The sequence below is a fragment of the Balearica regulorum genome, chromosome W, assembly GCF_011004875.1.
Source record: "Balearica regulorum gibbericeps isolate bBalReg1 chromosome W, bBalReg1.pri, whole genome shotgun sequence".
Taxonomy (NCBI): Eukaryota; Metazoa; Chordata; class Aves; order Gruiformes; family Gruidae; genus Balearica; species Balearica regulorum.
In genome coordinates, this window is record NC_046219.1 from 27,506,981 (window position 1) to 27,530,732 (window position 23,752).

Consider the following 23,752-nt stretch of genomic DNA (forward strand, 5'->3'; position numbering starts at 1 on the left):
AGTTGTGCTTGGGATTGCGCCGACCCACGTGCAGGACCTTGCACTTGGCCTTGTGGAACTTCATGCAGTTCGCACGGGCCCGCCTGTCAAGGTCCCTCTGGATGGCATCCCTTCCCTCCAGCGCATCAACCACACCACACAGCTTGGTGTCGTCGGCAACCTTGCTGAGGGTGCACTCAATCCCACTGTCCATGTCGCCGACAAAGATGTTGAACAGTGCCCTTGTCCCAGTACCGACCCCTGAGGAACACCACTCGTCACTGTTCTCCACTTGGACATTGAGCCGGTGACCGCAACTCTTTGAGTGTGACCGTCCAGCCAATTCCTTATCCACCGAGTGGTCCACCCATCAAATCCATGTCTCTCCGATTTAGAGACAAGGATGTCATGTGAGACAGTGTCAAATGCCTTGCACAACTCCAGGTAGATGATGTCAGTTGCCCTTCCCTTAGCCACCAATGCTGTAACCCCATCATAGAAGGCCACCAAATTTTTTAGACACTGTACATGGTCTTAAGACTTCTGTTAGTTTGGACATTGGTAAACAGCACATGAATTCTATGAACAGAGAATACTCGAACTGATGAGATTTCTAAATAGTAACAAGTGCAAGAAAATATTAATAGCAGCACCCTAACCCTGCACTCATTAAAATCAATGGTGAAGTTTCTCATTTAATAGCATAGGATCAAGGTCCTGAGGTTTTTGTAGTTGTGGAAAGTACAATAAAGATTCAGCTTGGGAGAATACAGGCTGAAAGGGGGGGGGGGGCAGGGAAATCACCTGAAAATTAGTTTTATAGTTAGAATAAGCATGAAAAGAAGGAACACAGAAAATCCTAAGGGTAGACAAAACAAAAATTAAAGAACTGATGTTTCTCTGTTGAGTTCTGCAAGGCTTAGGGGTTGTCTTCTTGAAGAAAAGCTTTGAAGGTTTAAGAACTTGCCTTAACACACAATAAAACACGCAGAGTGACAAAAAAGGAGAAAGCAAACAAGTGATATACCTGATTGTGCTTCAGAGACCCAAGTAGTACAGCTCAGTTGAGCAAACTGCCTTCACCTTAACTCTGTTATAAACTTAACCAAGCTTTTTCTTTCAGCCACTGATTACTTAACATATCTGGCAATAGTACAACTCATTATTCCTTGTAGAAATCTTACCTTTACACAAGGCTAGGTGGAAAATGGCTACTCTATTTAAAAGGTACACTCTGTTAGGAGGTGCTGAAACTAGTAGCTCATTAAAGGCAAGGCTACCACAGTGCCATACCCCCAGGTCCAAAGAGTGAGCACATATTTCCAATAGGCACACATGCACACAATACATATGCACAAAACCAGCCGCATAGATCAACACTGACAGAAAAATACAGCAGCACTCTCACAAACAGCACCAATGGCCTGTTCCCCTCTCTGGCTGATCAGCATGAAAGCCAGTTAATGGAAAATACATACATATGTACAATACGAATCCCACCAGTAGCTGGCTCCTAGATCCCTAATCTCCCCCATTCCTAGCAACTGGGCATGTGAACTCCCAAGGCCTGTAGATTCACTCCAGCTGCTGGCACTCAGACCTCATGCATGTGCACGTACACACACACACAGTGGATTCCTCCAGTAACTGGCCTTAGACACTCAGTCTATCCAGTAGCTGGCTCCTGGATCCCCTGGTCTTTCAGTTGCTTCACACAAAGACACACACACACAAACAGGTGTCTCTGGTAACTTGTCTGGACTTATAGCCTTTCCAGTAGCTGTGTCTCAGACCCTCTGGTCTCTCCAGTAACTGACCCAGACTTACGACCTCCCCAGTACTTGGAGAGTCTCTCATCCTACTTTCCAGCTAGCCCAGCTTGACATTTACTAGCTATTACACGCACCCACACAACTGGAAGGCACTCATGAACCACTATAATCCCACGGCCCCTTCTCTGGTTGTGGCATCTATACCTCCATACACACACATGCATACAAAATATAGAACCTCCTCACCTAGGAAAAATAATTAGGGAGTTTAATAAGACAGGACAGACTGTGTTGATCAGGCACAGGGCATGGCCAGATAAGCATACTGATCAGCAACCTGTTTGCATGTGACTGGGCCTTTTATCCCCTTATCCCTCTATTTTCCCATGCTTATTCCTCTCCAATCCACCTTGATACCTCCCTTCCCTTGCCTTTGGGCCTTCCTCTAAATACCCCATACTAAGTCTTGCACAATCCCAAAATGCTCTTCCCCTGCATCCTATGAGTCCTAGATCCCTGAAGGCAGAACACACACACCCTCCCCCAGAGTCTGCACAGCAATATAAGGAGAGCCTCTCTTGTTGACTCCTCTCAGCAGGTCTCACACCCAGACAACAGACTGACTTGCAAAAATAAGGGTTTCTTTGAACGCGAAATACAAGTGTACTGAAAAAAATATAGTAGAACATAAAAAACCCTACGCTGGATCATTTAAATATTATCTGTGTTGTGCAGGGCCTTGTCCAGTTGAATTTTGAAGGATCAAACTCCTCCAAGGATGAGGATATCGTAACCTCTCTGGGACTCTGTTTCAGCATTTAACCACCCTCATGGAGGGAAAAAGGTTTTTCCTTGTATCTAATCAGGATTCCCCATGTTCCAACTCATTGCCCATTTCCTCTTGTCCTATCCTTGCACACCTCTAAGGCACTGGCTCCATCTTCTCTACTCCCTCCCATTAGGGAGTTTTAGACAGCAATGAGATCTCCTTGAGCCTTCTCTTGAAGAGATCTGGGTTCGTTCAGCCTCTCTTCACATATCTCATGCTCCAATCCCCAACTATCTTGATGGCTCCTGCTAGATTCGCTCCAAGAATTTCTTCCTTATATCTAGTCTGAATCAACCCTCTCTCAGTTTAAAACCATTACCCCTTGCTACAGGCCTTGATAAAAAGTCTCTGTCTTTCTTATAAGCCCCCTTTAAGTATTAAAAAGCTGCAATAAGGTCTCCCCGGAGCCTTCTCTTCTCCAGGCTGAACAACCCCAACTCTCTCAGCCTTTCCTCATAGGAAAGGCATTCCATCCCTCTGATCTCCCAAAGGAAAAGAGTGCTGGGAAGCTTATCTAAAGTCTTTAGGAGTCAACTGATACCACCCAGATTCCAATTCATCTGCAATTGATTTAATGAATTTACAATTACAAGTCTATAAGATGAAAGATGGTCATGGTTTACAGCAGGAGTAAGAGTCTGGGGATGAGCTTTCTATCTGTACAGCAATCAAATCAACTTACATTTGTTGATATTTTCATCTTACATGGGCAATACATACAATAGCAGTGGATAGGGACAGAATTATGATGTATATAAGGTAGTTCACATGATCTTAAGAGTTTGGGGGTGCGTGTGGTGTTTTAAAAGTTTAAACTGCAGAGTTGCGTTCTCTATGGCTTACTTTGGCACAGTTTTGGTGCCCTTCTTAAAGGGCATCTTGAATTTTTCTTTCCGACACCTACCTTTCCATAGTCAAATTTAGAATGAAGTCTGCTGTAAATTAATCTGTTGTCTGGCTACATGAACTTTCTAATAATCATTAGAATTAGTCCAGCTGACAAAGGCTTATCTCTATTGAGACTCCCAACAATCTCAAGATCCACCCAAGCAAAAAGTTTTCTAAAATACAGCCAGCGTACACAGAATTATACAAATTATGCAATAAGTGTGTAGCAAATAAATTTGAACATTATTAATATTTTTTTCTCCCAAAGATTGAAATTACTGACAGGTACACAATGAACCCTTCTACTAATATCTCCTAATACATTTCAAACCTTGAGAAACTCCTATGGATCCACTGCTTCTGAGGCTGGGATACCTAATACCTGATGTTGATCCAGACAACATCACTAATAAAGCAGTTTAGAGCATGACTATCCAGTTGGATACCTTCAAGACACTTATGTCCAGACCCCAAATAATACTGAAAGCTTTCTAGCACACTTGCACATACCCATATATTTATTCGCAGAGGCTACCACGAATTTTCTGCCACACTACCATGAACCTGTAGAGCAACTCAGATGTTTTACAGAGGTAGAAGAGACAGGTTCAGTTTGCAAAGTGACTAGGTTTGTTGTTTAAAGTACCTTAAAGGTTTTATTCATGTTCAAAAAGGGCTCCAACCTTGAACCAAAGACTGCAAAAGGTACGAGTCAAGCAACTGCTTGTACTCACTTCTGAGATTCAGTTCTGAACTCTATGAATGGAGAGAACTTATGCAAGTGATAAAAAATTTGCAGGCACTTCTATGAGAGGGGAAAAAAACCCCAATGTTTTAATTTTGCAGAGACTTCCTCACTCACTTTTAGGCTCTAGACAGTTGTCGAGCTTATGCAAAATAAAGCTTCATGAAATAGCTCAAAACCAAAAAAAATTCATTTACACATACTGGAAATCAGTGAAACTACTAAGCATGTCACTATACTCTGCACTAAAAGAAATTAAAAATGGCCTTATTTCAGTGATACTTTATCACAGTGTTATCACAATTAACTTTGAAACAAACATGTGGTGGTGGGTTAACCTCAGCTGGCTACCAGAGAGCCACCCAGACACACTCACTCCTCCTCCTCAAGAGGACGGGGATGGGGGGTGGAATAGGATAGAAAAGCTCATGGGTAGAGATAGGGAGATCACTTACCAATTATTGTCACAGGCAAAACAGACTTGACTTAAGGAAAATTAATTTAATTTATTGCCAATTAAAAATAAAGTAGGATGGCAAGAAACAAACCCAAAAAAACAAAAACACCTTCCTTTCCCCTCCCTTCCCTCCCCCCCCCTTTCTTCCCAGGTTCAACTTCACTCCTTCATTCCCAACTCTTCTACTTCTTCCCCCCCAAACCAAGAGGCAGAAGAGGGATGTGGAACTGGGGGTTACAGTCAGTTCATAACAGTTTCTCTCTGCTGCTCCTTCTCCTCATGCTTTTCCCCTGATCCAGTACAGGTATTCTCCATGGACTACAGTCCTTCAGGAAAAGGCTACTCCAGCACAAGGTCCTCTCCACGGGCCACAGTTTCCACCACTAGCCTGCTCCATTGTGGTCCTCTCCACAGGCTGCAGGTCCCATCACTGGCCTGCTCCCACCCCTCTCCATAGGCTGCAGGGAAATATACCTGATATAGCAGCATCCAGAACACCACCTCCCCCTTCTTTTTTTCTGACCTTGCTGTCTGCAAGATTGTTTCTTACACTTCTACTCCCCTCCCCCCTCCCTTCCTTACACACACTGCTGCACAGCACATTTACCCTTTCTTAAATTTGTTTTCACAGAGGTGCCATCAGCTTCAATGACTGGCTCAGCTTTAGCCAGTAATGGGTTCTTTGCAGAGTCAAATAAAACAAGCTTTGTCCAGCACATGGGCAGCCCCATGTCTCTTCTCACCAAGGCCACCCCTGCAGCCCCCCACCACCAAAACCTTGCCATGTAAACCCAATACATGTGGATGACATTAAGGATGATATTTAGATACGAACATAGGAATTAGCATGAGTTCAGAGATTCAGCTGACTATTCCTGGAAAGTTGTAGGAACATCACAGAATATCAGACATTAGATTCTCTACACAACCTTTTAGTCTCAAATAGTTAAGAGACATAAAATACAAAGTTTGAGATAGAATCCAAAGTTTTAATCCTTCAAACCGGAAACCAGGTGGTATAACTTTTTCTGTGAAAAAGTATTGCACAGTCTAGTTATACACTGTGTGAAAAAGCACTTCTGTTAAACAGTTTTGAATCTTCAGCCTCTTAAACTGTATAACCTCTTGTTCTTATATTGTGGGGGGAAAAAAAAAACACCAAACAAAACAAAACCCAAAACACAGTTATAGGCACTCTTCATCTATATTACTTAAGCTATTCATTCTTTTTAGATTCTCTTGGTCAACCTTGAAGATATTTTTTTCAGTCTCTATTTCTGCAATAGTCCTTTGTCTCTCCCCATCCAGCCCAGCCTAGAGTCATATCAATTCTTAGATTTCTTTGAAGGGGATTCAAAAGGCATACAAGTTTCCAACACTGTTATACTAAAATCCAACAGTGGTGTTGGAATTAAACTGTTTGTTGGTCTTCTCCTTATGACTCATTTTCATAGCCTTTAACTACCACATCTGTCCACCTAGTTAAAGTTCCCTAGGCCAATGTCCTAGTTTTCAAGCCAGGACAGAGTTAATTTTCACAAGAAGCCAGGAAGGGACACAGCCAGGATAGCTGACCCAAACAAGCCAAAAGGATATTCGATACCATATGACCTCATGCTCAGTATATAAGGGGGCAAGTTGACCGGGAAGGAGAAATCGCTGCTCGGGGACAGGCTGGGCATCGGTTTCCAGGCAATGAACAAATTGCACTGTGTATCACCCACTTTATATATACTGTTATAAGTATTATCATCATCCTCTTCCTTTGCTGTCCTAATAGAGCATCCTTATCCCAACCCACAAGTTTTACCTTTTTCTTCTGATTCTCCTCCCCATCCCACCAAGGAGAGCAGTGAGCAAGTGGTCTCATGGTGTTTAGTTGCCAGCTAGGGCTAAACCAACAGTCCTTTTTGGCACCCAATGTGGGACACAAAGGGTTGAAATAACAGATGTGACCAGAGTGTGTTAAAACAAAGTTGTTATAAGTATTTATTGTATTATTTAAACAGTCACTGGTCACAATAGTGTTTTGTTTGTTCACATGGCTGTGGTATGTGAACCCTTACTTGCTGTACATACTCCTTGTGATACTGTATATCACCTCTGAGAGGTGGGTCAGGATTCTCATTTTGCTGTACCGTGTAATGTCATCTTATAAGAATATCAATGGTCATGAGGTTACTCTGGTATTTGTATGTCACATTACTGTCATGTTCATAAGTCAGATGACATCTCTCAGAATTGATTAATAATCACACCTAATCTATGAGGAAGACAGAGGGGGGTACTTTCTCCCACTCTTTCACCTCAGCTTTTGAGAATTTTGAATACCCTTGGAATATTCAAGGCAGCATGCTCTTATTACTATGGCTCCTGAATGTATTTCAAGTCTTGTTTAGGGATAAAACAATCTTTTGTAAGAACACCACCCAGGGATCTTCCCCAAGGCTGCAGAGCCATGGGTGGCATGGCATGTGGGAGAATACGGGCAGCTATCTAGAGAACTTCTCACTCCCAATGGTTTAGAACTTGACTCACAAACAACTACAGGACCCTGATGAAGTGATAGAATATTTGAAAGGAAAATGCTGTGGCTATTCCAAGGAGGTACAACCTACCACACTGTGCTGGGCCCTGGCCAGTACCTATCAAACACTGCTCAATATCAGGCAGTGCCCTCAGGGGCAAGAGAGGGAAAACAGAGCAACAGGCACTGTGGCTACCCCAACCCCCACAACAGGCACTGAGGCTGAACCAAAAGAAAAAAAAAAAATGTTTGGACCCAAAAGGGTACCAGTGGGCTTTTCAAATAGCTACCATGGAGATGCAGGAAATGAAACAGCTGTCTACCTTGCCCAGTCTCTCCATCAATCCTTCTGTTTTGGAGATCCTCAAAGAACAACAAGTGCCAATCACTACAACAACGTTGCAATGGTGGCAATATCACATCAACCGAGACTCCCTGGTTCCCATCCATAAGACAAGTGGAGAGTCAGGGAGTGATCAGCAGAACTCGCTCACCCTTTAACAGTCCCATATGGCCAGTGCAGAAGTCCAATGGAGAGTGGAGGCTGACAGTAGACTATCATGGCCTGAATGAAGTCACACCACCCATGAGTGCTGCCATGCCAGACATGCTGGAACTTCAATATGAACTGGAGTCAAAGGCAGCCAAGTCATATGCCACAAGTGATATAGCTAATGCATTTTTCTCGATCCCTTTGGCAGCAGTGTGCAGGCCACAGTTTGCCTTCACTTGGAGGGGCGTCCAGTACACCTGGAATCGACTGCCCCAGGGGTGGAAACACAGCCCCACCATTTGCCATGGCCTGATCCAGACTGCACTGGAAAAGGGTGAAGCCCCAGAGCACCTGCAATACATTGATGACATCATTGTATGGGGCAACTCAGCAGAAGAAGTTTCTGAGAAAGGGAAGAACATAGTTCAAATCCTGCTGAAAGCTGGCTTTGCCATAAAACGAAGTAAGGTCAAGGGGCCTGCACAGGAGATCCAGTTTTTAGAATAAAATGGCAAGATGGATGCTGTCAGATCCCAATGGATGTGATCAATGAAATAACAGCCATGTCCCCACCAACCAACAAAAAGGAAACACAAGCTTTCTTAGCCATTGTGAGTTTCTGGAGGATGCATATTCCAAATAAGAGTCTCATTGTAAGCCCTCTCTGTCAGGTGACCCGGAAAAAGAATGATTTCAAACAGGGCCCTGAGCAACAACAAACTTTTGAACAAATTCAACAGGAAATTGTCCATGTAGTAGCCCTTGGGCCAGGCCAGACAGGGCCAGATGTAAAGAATGTGCTCTATGTTGCAGCCAGGGAGAATGGCCTTACCTGGAGTCTCTGGCAGAAAGCACCAGGGTAGACTCGAGATCGACCCCTGGGGTTTTGGATTCAGGGATACAGAGGATCCGAGGCCCACTACACTCCAGCTGAAAAGGAGATATTGGCAGTGTATGAAGGGGTTCGATCTGCTTCAGAAGTGATTGGTACTGGAGCACAGCTCCTCCTGGCACCCCGACTGCCGGTGCTGGTCTGGATGTTCAAAGAGAGGGCCCCCTCTACACACCATGCAATCGATGCTACGTGGAGTAAGTGGGTTGCACTGGTCACACGACAGGCTCAAATAGGAAACCCCAATCGTCCAGGAATTCTGGAAGTGATCACAGACCGGCCAGAAGGGAAAGACTTTGGAATGTCACCAGAAAAAGGAGGTGACACGCACTGAAGAGGCCCCACTATATAAGGAACTACTAGAAAGAGAAAAGCAATATGCCCTGTTCACTGATGGGTCCTGTCGCATCGTGGGAAAGCATCGGAGGTGGAAGGCCGCTGTATGGAGTCCTACACAGTGAGTTGCAGAAGCTGCTGAAGGAGAAGGTGAATCAAGCCAGTTTGCAGAGGTGAAAGCCATCCAGCTGGCTTTAGATATTGCTGAGAGAGAAAAGTGGCCAACGCTGTACCTCTCTACTGACTCATGGATGGTGGCCAATGCCCTGTGGGGGTGGTTGCAGCTATGGAAGCAGAGCAACTGGCAGCGCAGAGGCAAAGCCATCTGGGCTGCCCCATTGTGGCAAGATATTGCTGCCCAGCTAGAGAACCTAACTAGAAAAGTACATCACATAGATGCCCACGTACCCAAGAGTCCGGCCACTGAGGAACATCAGAACAACCAGCAGGTGGATCAGGCTGCCAAGATTGAAGTGGCTCAGGTGGATTTGGACTGGCAACATAAGGGTGAATTATTTATAGCTAGGTGGGCCCATGACACCTCAGGCCATCAAGAAAGAGATGTGACATATAGATGGGCCCGTGATCGAGGGGTGGACTTGAGCATGGACGCCATCTCACAGGTCATCCATCAATGTGAAACATGCGCTGCAATCAAGCAAGCCAAGCAGGTAAAGCCTGTCTGGTATGGAGGACGATGGCTGAAATATAATTATGGGGAGGCCTGGCCGAGTGACTACATCACACCCCCACAAACCTGCCAAGGCAAGTGTTATGTTCTTACAGTGGTGGAAGCAACCACTGGATGGCTGGAAACATATCCCATGCCACCACCCAGAACACTATTCTGGGTCTTGAAAAGCAACTCCTGTGGCTACATGGCACCCCAGAGACGATTGAGTCAGACAATGGGACTCATTTTCAGAGCAACCTCATAGACACCTGGGCCAAAGAACATGGCATTGAATGGGTGTATCACATCCCCTTTCATGTACCAGACTCCAGGAAAATCAAACAATACAATGAACTGTTAAAGACTGCACTGAGAGCAATGGCGGTGGGACCTTCAAACATTAGGATACACATTTAGCAAAGGCCACCTGGTTAGTTAACACTAGGGGGTCTACCAATCGAGCTGGCCCTGCACAATCAAAATTTCCATGCCCAGTAGAAGGAGATACAGTTCCCATAGTGCGCATGAAGAATATGTTGGGGAAGACAGTCTTTGTTATTCCTGCTTCAGGCAAAGGCAAACCCATTCATGGGATGGCTTTTGCTCAATGACCTGGGTGCACTTGGTGGGCAAGACAGAAGAATGGGACAGTCCAATGCATACCTCAAGGGGATTGATTTTGGGTGAGAATAGCCAATAAATTAAATTGTATTATGTTAACTGCTAAATAACCCTGCCATTTTATGTCATCACTACTACATTTGCTATAGGCTGTATCAGTGGTATTACATTAACACACACCCAAATTAATGAAGAATGAACGTTGATGAAACCGAGCAGAGTGCAACGATGATGGAACTAAAATTTACTTCAGTAACCAGTGCCCAGCAACTTCTTTGAAATCGACATCATCAACCCACAGACTGTGGGCATGGGACACGCCAGATACACCAGCCACAAGCTCCAGATGCAGCACCCAACAATCTAACACCACACACCATCTCTCCTGCCCTGAAAGACTTATGACAGATGGAGCCCAAAGTCATGAACTAAATGAACTCAATGGACACCACAGAGGGATGGCCTATAGACTAAATGAATGATAGCTGCATGAGGTATCTAAGACAGGAAAAGTGGTGGTGCACCCTCAGCAAGTTTGCTGATGACACCAAACTGTGTGGTACCATTGACACGCTGGAGGGAAGGGATGCCATCCAGAGGGACCTTGACAGGCTGGAGAGGTGGGCCCATGTGAACCACATGAAGTTCAACAAGGCCAAGGGCAAGGTCCTGCACGTGGGTCGGCACAATCCCAAGCACAACTACAGGCTGGGTGGGGAATGGATTGAAAGCAGCCCCAAGGAGAAGGACTTGGGGGTGTGGATTGATGAGAAGCTCAACATGAGCCGGCAGTGTGCGCTTGCAGCCCAGGAAGCCAACCGTGTCCTGGGCTGCATCAAAAGAAGTGTGACCAGCAGGTCGAGGGAGGTGATCCTGCCCCTCTACTCCGCTTTTGTGAGACCCCCACCTGGAGTACTGCATCCAGCTCTGGGGGCCCCAGTACAGGAGAGACATGGAGCTGTTGGAGAGAGTCCAGAGGAGGGCCACGAAGCTGATCAGAGGGCTGGAGCACCTCTCCTATGAGGACAGGTTGAGAGAGTTGGGGTTGTTCAGCCTGGAGAAAAGGCGGCTCCAGGGAGATCTAATTGCGGCCTTCCAATATATTAAGGGGGAGAAGCGAGCGAGGTATTTAGTTGCCTGCTGGTACTCAACCACAACAGCCAAGAATGCATTTTGTTTGGAAGTTTCAGCCCAAATATCTCTAAGAGCTAAGATAGGAGAAAAGCCACTAATTTTCAGGTATCGAGTTGCAGCTGTGAGTGCCCAAAATTTTCAGTTGGGACTTCATGAAATAAGATAGACACAGATAGCAGCCACCTGTAAACTCTTGTCCAAGTGATTTGCCAGGCATTTCCCCAAGAACTCCATAGAAGAGGCAGGAATGAATCCAGCTTTCCACAACAAAATTCAACCATCAACATCACAAAAATACTTAGCCACATATTATCTTCTCTATTCTACCCTGCCTTGTAAAGGGTATATAGGGAAGGAGGCTGTTGTAGCTAGGGGAGGACCCTTGTGCCGTTTTTGAAGGTGAACAGTAAACAAGGAGATGAGGCATTACAGAAAGAAAGTAATTTCACAGTGCATGTACTCAAAGAAGGCTGAATTAGGTTTATCTGCACAAGCTAGTTCTGGCACATCCCAAATCAAGTGCTCAACTTGACAACCTTGCTGTTCTGAGCAGCTTCCTGAATGCAGTAACATTTTTCACATCTTGCCAACAAACACAGTAGCAGTAAAAACAGAAGCATGATTATCTTCAGTGATACCCCGCAACCTTTCCCAAGTTGATACCACTGAAGTAGACACTTTAAGGTACCTGAAGAGTTTATTTCTCCCTATTGCTTTTTTTTAAACACAAATTAGTTTCACTCATCTTGTGCTGCTCATGCATTGAGCTCATTTAGCTCTTTCTAAAGTTCCTTGGAAGACCTTCTAGTCACTCCTAGCTCAAATAACTGTCTTATTTGCAAGTGTTTTTATCCCACTGTTTCCCATCCTCCACTCTCTGGATAATTTTTAGAAGTTCTATACTAGTTCCATTTCTGAAGGTATTAAACAATCAGTGGTTGAATTCTACTCTCTCTTTTCCTGTCTCCCAACCAATTTCTGATCCACAATGCAAAGAAAATTGCCAAGAGACCCTGATGAAGAGTAAGCTTATAGCTCCATCAAATACTTATTTAGAGCTCTGAGACATTGGAATTTCGAGTTCTCCAGCATTTATCTTCTCCAGTATATTCTTCCCCATCACAAAACTGATTCTGGCAAGAACAGGCCATTTTGACCAAAAAAAACCCAAAACAACCCCACACAAAACCCACACACACCAGAGGTACAATTTATTAACATGATTGAAACTCACTTTTCTCCTATACCTTATCCTTGAAAAAAAAACCACAAAAAAACAAAAAACCCCACACACAAAAAACAAACCACCACACAAAAAACACTTCCATCAACTTACAGATTGAGAACTCTCAGCCAACCACAGACCCTACATCAAGGCAACTTATTCTAACCTTTTAACTAATATAAAATTAACACCTAAAACATGTGAAATGAAGAAAAACCATTAAGAAAACTCAAGACAAACCAAGTTCCTATAGAAATCTATCACAAAAGTATAGTTGTTGCTGCAGCTTTTATCTTTTCAGTTTTGATGAGGTTTTTCCTTTTTATATAAAAAAGATATTTATGTCAACAATGTAACGTTACCATCAGTTTAAGATAACTATTTTCATTTTTAAAAACATGCAACTTCAAAGAACATCGATATACCTGTTTGCAATTTTTAACAAAACCACACTTAATGTTATTTCCATACTTCAATTTCTGCTGATGAATAGAAAGACCAAGAAAAACATTATTCCCCACACTACAAACAAAACCTAACATCCACTAGAAAAACCTCAAACTGTCAATCAGAAACACATTTTAAATTGTTTTGATAGTTCTCCTTTATCAAAACATCGCAACACATCATACCACTTTTGTAGCTTTAACCAGTGCAATCTAATGAGTCCTCATCCTGCTACCATGCTTTAAATTGCATACAATTGCATACCATGGATATCTATCACAGCAGCAGTTTACAGAGTACTTTCTCCAACAAAGCCACAAACAAAAACTTTTTATTAACCCTTATTTTACTCAGTGTTGTTAGCATTTGCCTCATTATCTGCATCCTATGCAGATAATCCAAACAACCCCACTCACCCTCTAAAAAAATAAATAAAATTAAAAACCCACCACATACCACCAAAAAAAGCCCCCACCAAATACCAACCCACATCTTAATCAGAAAAGAACCAGGAGTATTTGGTACCTTTACTAGGAAAAAAAAAAAAAGAGTGTTAGTAGATTCAGGCAAGACTAGTCTTAGATAGACAAGCACACACACTAACAAAATGCTGTAGCTATACACTGAATAGCCACCATATTTACTCTAGCTCAGCATCAAGCTACCAACCCATCTAGAAGTCAGCATTATTACTCCCAAACATTGAAGTCTTCTAGCACATTGCTTTCAAAACATTAAGATTAAATAAAGATATCTCCATTTCTTTTGAAAAGATTATTCTCACAACTTGAGGAGAATCAAAATTATGTATGTAGACAGGTGCTAAATTTAGTTCCTAACAGACCAAAAAATTAGCCTGTCAAGATACAAGGCAGAACTTCTACAGAATATTTTATACTAGTGCAACTACCGGTAAGAAGAGGTAGCAAACCAAGCAAGCTTCATTACAAATATCACACACAACTTCTCTCCACGTAAATTCCCTTCTTTCATTTTTCTCTCCATTCTCACTTTTTTTTTAATTAATCCTTAACTATCCACTTCACTTACCAATAGGAAAAAAAAAAGATACACAGGAACAAGGACAAACACACAAAATAATTGTATGATGATCTCTCTACAAAAGCTGCTACATCAGCATGTTTCCTCTTTTAAAATACAGAACTAAAAAGAATACATTACTTCTCAAGCTGCCAAACCTACCAAAATACAAACTACACCCAAACAAGGCCATGAAGACTGCATAAACTGTCTCCCAATCCCAACACCACAACCAATTACATGCATGAGTACTACACCTGACATGCAACCCACCACCTCCACTATACCAAAGCAAACCACACCCCAATCCACTTCCCCTGGATGCAAGGCCACCCTCCTTGCATCGCCTCCCCTCAAGCACTACTTTCCCCATGCCTCATACCCCACAGTCCCTTCTCCCTACCCTAAGAAACCTGAGGGTACTTCCCTTCACAGGGAGCAAATCACCCCAAGCCTGCCTCCTCTTCCCCTCCTGCACCCTTTCTCCCTTCATATCATGCCATTCACAACTCTCAGGACACATCAGCAAACCATTCCCACCACACACCTCTCATCCCCCCTTACACCTTCTTCCTTTACCCCAAAACAGATTCCTCCAGGCCCATCCTTCAAACAGTTAAGTTAGAGAAGTGAAAATAAACAGCTCTCCTGTCTCCTCCTCTTCTCCCCCTAGTCAGTCCGGGACAAGGCTAAGCCCAAGTCACAGGCTAGTGAGGGATGACAAGAGACCAGACCCACTTCAAGCTGCAGCAGACCCTTCAACCTCTGCGAGCATGGGCCTAGCGTGCGTGCTTAGTGGCGGCAGAAAAGGGACTCGGGGCCTACCCGTAACGGACACGGCCGCCACCACCCCTCCCGCGACACTGCAAAGCGAGGCCTGGCCGCCGCCTTCCGCCTCCCACCATGGCCACTTTCCGCGACTGACTCCACAGGCCCCGCTCTCAGCGACGGCGGCGCCGCCATGTTGACCCACCTCACAAGGCGGCATGCGAGGCCTTAACACTGTACAGGGCTCAAGGACATCTCTTCGCCGCCGCCGCCGCCGCCCCGCCCCCCCCCCCCCCCCCCCCCGCGCGGCCTTGGGTCTCTCACCTTCATGTCGGGACATCCTAATATTGAGGCTGCAGCCCAGGCCTGTCCCTAGGCTACCGCTGGGCTACTCGAGCAGCGCTTTAGCCTAGGTCCCTCCCGCCTTACGCGCTGACCCCCAAGCACAAAGCGAACAAGCAACAAAAAGGGGAAAGAAATGGGGGGTGAAGCAAAGAGATATCTCTTCCAACGGCGCCGGCCGGTCGGTCGGTCGGTCGACCGGCCGGCCTGCTGCTGCTGCTGCTTCACTCTCTCTCTCTCTCCCTCCCTCTCTCGGGGGGGGGGCGGATCCACCAGCAGTGACTTCCCAGGCGCCGCGATACAGGGAATCTTAGGCCCCTCTTCCTCTTCCGCTGCTTTAATCTACACCCCTCTTCCTGAGTCCCCACTTCTGTTCCGTCTTCTATTGTTACTGTAAGAACACTGACTCCTTCTCGCACCCCTCAGCTTTTTCCTATCCTAGACTCAAAGTCTCCCCGTTTCTTTCCTTCTCCACCTGTTTTGTTTGTTTGGGTTTTTTTATTTTTTTTTTTTTCTTCATTCCTTCTCTGTCCAATAGCAGCTGCTACTGCACACAGGAAGGAAGAGGAAATACACAGCCAATGGAAAGGAGGATTGGCACCACCCAACGCAGGGAAAGCCGCGGAGTTGAGCGTAGCTTGTATGTACTGAATGGGGCTCTCTCTTTCTTCCTCCAAACTAGGAAAGACTCCTATCTCTAGGCATTCACCAGAGACACAGCCTCCTCCACCATTTCGGCCTCTGACAGTTAACTGGCTGTGTGCCGCGGGAGGCAGGGAGAAGAGTCCCTCCGCTCACCCCTCTTGTAGAACACGCCGCTGTAGCGGTGGGGCTGCGCCTTTACGGGTGCACGAAGATCTCCCCCCTAGCCCCCTAGTAAGGATGCTAGGGAGGAATAGCAGCAACCCGACAGCAGCCTTGAGGGGGACAAGTTCAGCGAGGTGATTCATGGTACCTTCCATTCCCTCTCCTTTCCAGTGTGGCTTGCAAAACCCTCTCTAATTCGAGGAGGTGTAGCGAGCAGCGATGAATCTGACACATACCCTGATGCTTCCTGCTCTGGCTGCCTGACTCCTGCAATGCTGAGGGTACTCGGGTGACTTCTTAATAAGCCGAGAAAGGTAAATGCCAGCCTGTCTGCAACAGGTGCCATATTGCACACACGTGGGTTTTACCTAGTCTTGATAATTCTCAGTGTTTCTGCTTAGGCTGTGAAGTGCTGAGAGGCGAAGAGAGGGCGACCTTGTGGCTGCAGTAACATACTGATTTGTCATAGATGAACTAAGCCATTGTAGTGGGATGTTCCCATACTTTTCTGTGATGCCTCCTACTAGTGTTCGGCTCCAAAGGATAGGGATGTGGGTTTCAGAATGGGGAGGAGGAGCTCCAAACCTTGCACAGCTCCTGACTGCTGCAGGAGCTTTCCCATAAGAGGTTTAAGATAGCAGCAGCATGCTTGATCACTGTCACAGACATGTCCCGAGAAGTGATGTCACCGAAATTCAGGAATAAAAGAAAACTCCTTAACACCAATTTAGCATTAAGAAGCAGGCATTTCCTTTTATTGCAGTGCTGGGTGTCAGGAGGATAGTTCCTCTAATCAGGCACACCTAAGGCTGGTTCTCTTGTCATATTTATACACAAATGTTACAAAGATTACAAAGTGGTACACTCCCCATTACAATAATTGGTTCATATTTCTTTGCCTAGTATGCAAACTAGAACGCATGCTCAGTTCCTTTCTCCGCCTCTATCTTTTGAGTAGGTGGTACAATTTGGGTAGGGGGCTTATGGGTTGGTGGTCGTGGGGACCCTGGCCCAAGTTACCTTTCCCCTAGTTTCTCAATACTTCAGTGTTGGTAATTGTTTGCTATATGCCTCAGGAAGATAAGGATGCTCCTGGAGGCAATTAGTGTCCTCCCTTTCTGAAAAGTATGTACATAAGGGCCTTGAAGTGTCTTGTAGCTCCTCCTTTTTCTCATGATGTGTGGCAGGTGCTCATTCTAAGAATCATTAGCCTTCTTCCTAAAGTAACAATGAATAGTTTCTTATCACATATAATACAAGTAGGCCTTCATCACAGGCCTATCTTTTTGGCTACAGTGAGAGCCACGTAGTTGGGAAGTGGGGAGGCAGAACCTTATAAAAAATGATGAAAAAGCAAAAAGTTTGTGACTTGCAGAATTTTATTGGCTTTCCCTGCAACTTTTTGTCTTTTGCGAAAAGACATTAGTCTAGAGAAGAAATTGTAAAGGTAAAACACCTATCATGGGATGGGAGAGGAAGATGGGAGGGGGGAAGAATGGATCGGAATCGGATGGGGGAGGGGCGGCAGGGGGAAGGAAGGAGGGGGTAGGGAGAGGAGGAGGAAAGGGGGAGGGGTAAGAGAGGGAGATGGAGAGAATGGGGAGGGGGACAGGAAGTGAGAGGGAGGTATGGGGAGGGGGGAAGAAGGGAGAATAGGGAGGAGAGTAGGGAAAGGGGAAGAGGCACAGGGCCGTGGGGTTGAAGGGAAGGGAAGGGGTAGAGGGGAAAGTAGGGAGAGGGGATTGTGGGGAAGGAGGGAGGAGGAAAGGAGAAGGGGGTTGGGGGTAAGGGGGAGGGAGTGTGGTGAGGTGGAAAGAGAGACGGGTGGGGGATAGGGATTCGGGAGTAGAGAGGGAGGAGAGTGTTTTGCATCAGGAGGTGCTGGTTCATGATGATCCCGGTAAGAAAGGCACTTAGATTCTGTAATGTTTCATTTAAAATGGTATTTATCAGTGCTAACACTAAAGGAGAGGATAGTATAGATAATGTTATGTCCCTTCGGATGCTGGGAACCCTGAGTTGCGCAGCACTGAACGGGCCTCTGATGAGGGTGCAGCACACCATGCAAACCCTGCCTGTAGAAAGGGTTACCCCATTTTGGTCATTTGAGCTCTTATAGGGTTTTCTTACAAGGAAACAACTCTGTTCATTTCTACTGTCAAACAGAAAGGATGTTTACATGAGAACTCACTGCTTTACTTTTAGATCAAGGCAAGGAAATGCAGGGGTTTTAATCACTGATACCAGGTGGGAGCTACCTGCAGGCTCCTCTGTTACAATGAGCTGGTTAGGTTTATCCTGTGGCCAAGGGATATGTGCATCACAATGCAGGCCTGGGCTTACTTAGGTTAATTGTTGTGTGGATCGCTAACTCCTCCATGTATAATTGTCTTCTAGTTAGGATCACTACATCACCATGCACAGGTTATTTTGAAGTTGGCATTTTGTTCTGGGATTCCATTTTAGTGGACAGTGTTGCCTGTGTCTTGTAGCACGAAGCCCAAAGGCTGCCCCAGTAATACTGCATGGCTGTCATGGTTTAACCCCAGCCAGTAACTAAGCACCACACAGCTGCTTGCTCACACCCCCAGTGGGATGAGGGAGAGAAACGGAAGGATAAAATTGAGAAAACTTGTGGGTTGAGATAAAAACAGTTTAATAATTGAAATAAAATAATAATAAAATTGTAATGAAAAGGAAAATAACAGAGAGAAATAAAACACAAGTGATGCAAATGAAAACAATTACTCACCACCAACTGACCGATGCCCAACCAGTCCCCGAGCAGCGCCCCCCCTGCCAACCTCACCCTTAGTTTTATTGCTGAGCATGACGTCATGTGGTATGGAATATCCCTTTGGTCAGTTGGGGTCAGCTGTCCCAGCTGCATCCCCTCCCAACTTCTTGTGCACCCTCAGCCTACTCGCTGGTGTGGTGGTATGAGGAGCAGAAAAGGCCTTGACTCTGTGTAAGCACTGCTCAACAATAACAAAACTTCTCTATTATCAACACTGTTTTCAGCAGAAATCCAAAATGTAGCCTCATACTAGCTACTGTGAAGAAAATTAACTCTCTCCCAGACAAAACCAGCACATTCTCCGCCCCTTATAGAATCATAGAATGGTTTTGGTTGGAAAGAACCTTTAAAGGTCATCTAGTCCAACCCCCCTGCAATGAGCAGGGACATCTTCAACTAGATCAGGTTGCTCAGAGCCCCATCCGACCTGACCTTGAATATTTCCAGGGATGGGGCATCTACCATATCTCTGGGTAACCTGTTCCAGTGTTTCACCACCCTCATCGTCAAGACACAGCACACGGCTTCAGGAATTTGTTTGAGTACCTGTCCAGTGCAGGAAGATAGGGGTCAGAAACCAGGCTTTTCTACTGAACTTCCATACTGTTTATGTCATGCTCAGGTCCCACACCATCCAATACATACTCATTAACCACCACTCCCCCCTTTCCTATCCTTTGATACATACACACATATCATTCCCTTAGTCTATGGACCACCCCTGTAAAATGTCCACAAAATTACCATTGAGTTCATTTAGTCCATGACTTTGGGTTTCATCTGTTATGATAGTCACACAGGAAAGGAGAGGTGGTGTGTTGCATGGAGTTAATGGGCACCAAAACCAGCTCAGGTGGGGTCACTGCTGCACTTGCACTGCTTCTTGTAAGGCTTGTCATCCATTGGTTCAGGTGGTTCCTGGTATAGCAATTCCTATAACATGCAACTCAAATCCTGGGTTACAACAATTTAAAGATATATCCATTACAATCTCCACTCCTGGTCTCTTTAGACTAGGCCTTAAGTTTTAACATTGTAATGAATTCCTCCTCTTGCCTCTAGCTTGGCTAGTGGCAAGAGGTTCCTCCTATAATACCTTTGATATATGGCAGTCACAGCAGTGGTGACATACGCCATCATGTAATACTGCCACCATACAACTCAAATCATGGATTATTTTCACCCATGTGGTGGTTTAACCTTGGCTGGACGCCAGGTGTCCACCAAGCCACTCTATCACTCCCGTCCTCAGCAGGACAGGGAGGGGAGAAAAATAAGATGGGAAAAAATCCCAACCCCAAACTCGTGGGTCAAGATAAAGGCAGTTTAATAAAGCAAAAGCAAAAGCAAAAGATTATTCTCTACTTCCCATCAGCAGGCGATGTCCAGCCACTTCCTGGGAAGCAGGGCTTCAGTACGTGCAGTGGTTGCTCTGGAAGACAAATGTTGTAAAAAAACCAAAACCAAACAACAACAAAAAACCCCTGAATGCTCCCTCTTGTTCCTCCTCCTATCTCTCAGCTTCTTATTGCTGAGCAGACGTCATATGGTATGGAATATCCCTTTGGTCACTTTGGGTCAGCTGTCCTGGCTGTGTCCCCTCCCAAGATCTTGCCCACCCCCAGCTTACTGGTGAGGGGGGAGAGATGTTGCAGAGACAACCTTGATGTGTGCCAGTACTGCTCAGTAGCAGCCAAAACACTGGTGTGTTATCAACACCTTGCTAGTTACCAATACACAGCACAGCACTATGAGGGCTGCTATGGGGAAAATTAACTCCATCTCAGCCAGACCCAATACAACCCAGGATTAAATCACCTTGAGGTACACATTGGATTCCCCCATACTTCTGCATTACCCACCAAGTGTACCCAGGTCCTTGAGCAAAAACAATAGCACAAATAGGTTTGCCCTTTCCTGAGAAAGGAATAACCCAGACTGTTTTTCTCAACCAGTTCCTTATATGTACTACAGGGACCTTATCTCCTTCCACAGTGCACAGGGGTTTTGATTGGGCAGGGCCAGGTCAACTGGCAGATCCTCTAGTGTTAACTAGCCAAGTGGCTTCTGCTAAATGTGTATCATCCCAGTGTTTGAGGGTCCCACCACCCATTGCTCTCAGTGTACTTTTAAACACTTCATTGTATTGTTCAGTTTTCCCAGAGGCTGGTGCATGATAGGGGATGTGATACACCCAGTCAATGTCATGCTCTTTGGCCCAGATGTTTATGAGGTTGTTTCAGAAATCATAGAATCATAGAATTGTTTTAGTCAGAAAAGACCTTTAAGATCCTCAAGTCCAATCATTAACCTAGCACTGCCAAGTCCAACCACTAAACCACATTCCTAAGCACCACATCTACATGTGTTTTAAATACCTCCAGGGATGGTGACTCAACCACTTCCCTGGGTAGTCTGTTCCAATGATTGACAACACTTTCGGTGAAGAAATTTTTCTAATATCCAATCGAAACCTCCCCTAGCACAAATTGAGGCCATTTCCTCTTGTTCTATTGCTTGTAACATGGAAGAAGAGACCAACACCCACCTTGCTACAACCTCCTTTCAGGTAGCTGTAGACAGCAATAAGGTCTCCCCTGGCTGCCAAGTGGATTTAACTCCATTCACCACAACTCTTTGGGGACAAATCATAGAATCATAGAATCATAGAATGGTTTGGGTTGGAAGGGACCTTAAAGATCATCCAGATCATCATGCCATCCAGAGGGACCTTGACAGGCTAGAGAGGTGGGCCCGTGCAAACCGCATGAAGTTCAACAAGGCCAAGTGCAAGGTCCTGCATGTGGGTCAGCGCAATCCCAAGCACAACTACAGGCTGGGTGGGGAATGGATTGAAAGCAGCCCTGAGGAGAAGGACTTGGGGGTGTTGATTGATGAAAAGCTCAACATGAGCCGGCAGTGTGCGCTTGCAGTCCAGAAAGCCAACCGTGTCCTGGGCTGCATCAAAAGAAGTGTGACCAGCAGGTCGAGGGAGGTGATCCTGCCCCTCTATTCTGCTCTGGTGAGACCCCCACCTGGAGTACTGCATCCAGCTCTGGGGGCCCCAGTACAGGAGAGACATGGAGCTGTTGGAGCGAGTCCAGAGGAGGGCCACGAAGCTGATCAGAGGGCTGGAGCACCTCTCCTATGAGGACAGGCTGAGAGACTTGGGATTGTTCAGCCTGGAGAAGAGAAGGCTCCGGGGAGACCTAATTGCGGCCTCCTGGTACCTGAAGGGGGCCTAGAGGAAAGATGGTGAGGGACTGTTTATGAGGGAATGTAGTGACAGGACAAGGGGTAATGGGTTTAAGCTGAAGGAGGGTCAATTTAGATTAGATGTTAGAAAGAAATTCTTTACTGTGAGAGTGGTGAAGCACTGGAACAGGTTGCCCAGAGAGATTGTGGCTGCCCCCTCCCTGGAAGTGTTTAAGACTAGGTTGGATGGGGCTTTGGGCAACGTGGTCTAGTGGAGGGTATCCCTGCCCATGGTAGGGGGGCTGGAACTAGATGATCTTTAAGGTCCCTTCAAACCCAAACCATTCTATGATTCTATGAAGTCTCTGGGACAAAACTCTGACAGACCTCTTGGAGTTAAGTCCTCTGGAAGAGTTCATACTTGGGAAAAGCACAGTCACTTGGCCACTTGCTTTAAGCAAAATAAGCATCTCCCAGGGACAGTGGACGGTACATAAATGTAGGATTTCAGGCAAGTGATTGGATCTCTTACTAGGCTTTGGCCTGATGTTCAGCTAACTGAACAAAATGTGGAAAACTACTGACTGTGACATGAGAAATTGCTGGACATAGATAACAGAGTGAGAAGCTGCCAAAAGTTAAAGGCAGCACTGTGAGGAATGGCTGGATTGCACAGATGGTTAAGGGGGAGCTATGGTAGAGATGGACAGACTTCACAGACATCTGACAGGGCATGTTGGGGGCCTTTTGGGGAGTCAAACCTTGCAAGGCCAGCAGTGCATGGGTAACTATAGCAGTAATAGCATATAAGGTTGAGAGTACCTAGAGACTGGTATCAGAAATACAAAATTTGGGTACAGATGTAGCAAAATGGATCAGTGGGGGAAAAGTAATTTGTGATGGGTTGTTTATTTGAGAAGAGACTAGGGTAGAGAAAAGGAGGTATAAGAGCTGCAAAGGGAGGATTGAGGCAATTTTGCAGCTGCTTAATGGGTAACATAGTCTGACCTGTTTGTCAGTCAAGCTGTTTAGCTAAGGAAAACAAGGATCCTACAGTGCCTTGTTGTATCATTTTTTTCCCTTTCCTGTCACTGAGTATGCACTGAACATCAGGAAACAATTGCAGCTAATTGGGAGACTATGTATGTGTGTGCATATGTACACAAAGAGAACACACTACCCAGTGGCCTGCAGCAATGTGCAAGATAAGTTAAAATTCCTCCCACACAATGTTTGGCTTCTAAAGCTTGGTTCCAAATTGGCCATTACCAGGGTAATGATTCAATCCATTTTTAACAGCCGTTGTACTCCCTATCAGTGGATGAGCATGCAACCTTGCAATGACACCCTTGTTACCTCTTCTGTAGCTATCATCAATACCAGGGTAATGATTCAATCCATTTTTAACAGCCGTTGTACTCCCTATCAGTGGATGAGCATGCAACCTTGCAATGACACCCTTGTTACCTCTTCTGTAGCTATCATCAGAAGAGCTGGTCTTAGGGCAGTTATTATACAGCGTTCCACTCTCTTGAATTTCCAAGGCATCATATCCAGTGGAGGGAAATCACTTGCAACTCCAAAGGGAAAAAATAAAATGGAAACCTCAGCAGCAGCTGCCATTAATGTTAAAAGTCCAACTTCAAACTAAAACTAGTGCTAAGTTACCTCCTGGACTTAAGGGCTTGGAGAATCAGGTCTAATTTTCAAGGTGAAGAGTGCACCCTCTGTTCATTTTGATGGCTATATCTCAGGCTTGGAGAACCCATGCTATGTTTAGAAAA

At 45.3% G+C, this 23,752-nt stretch overlaps 1 protein-coding gene across 2 annotated transcripts in view; it reads right to left on the bottom strand.

Annotated features, from left to right (window-relative positions):
• LOC142599181 (E3 ubiquitin-protein ligase KCMF1-like) overlaps positions 1 to 15,414 on the bottom strand; it is a 63,645-nt gene extending 48,231 nt beyond the window's left edge. The window contains exon 1 of one of the 2 annotated variants that reach the window (XM_075739052.1): positions 15,152 to 15,414. In XM_075739052.1, coding sequence (XP_075595167.1) covers positions 15,152 to 15,167 — 16 coding nt within the window. In that variant the 5' untranslated portion in view covers positions 15,168 to 15,414. The remainder of the gene's footprint in view (positions 1 to 15,151) is intronic. The other variant, XM_075739053.1, reaches the window with a different exon arrangement.
• Between the last annotated feature and the right edge of the window lie 8,338 nt (positions 15,415 to 23,752).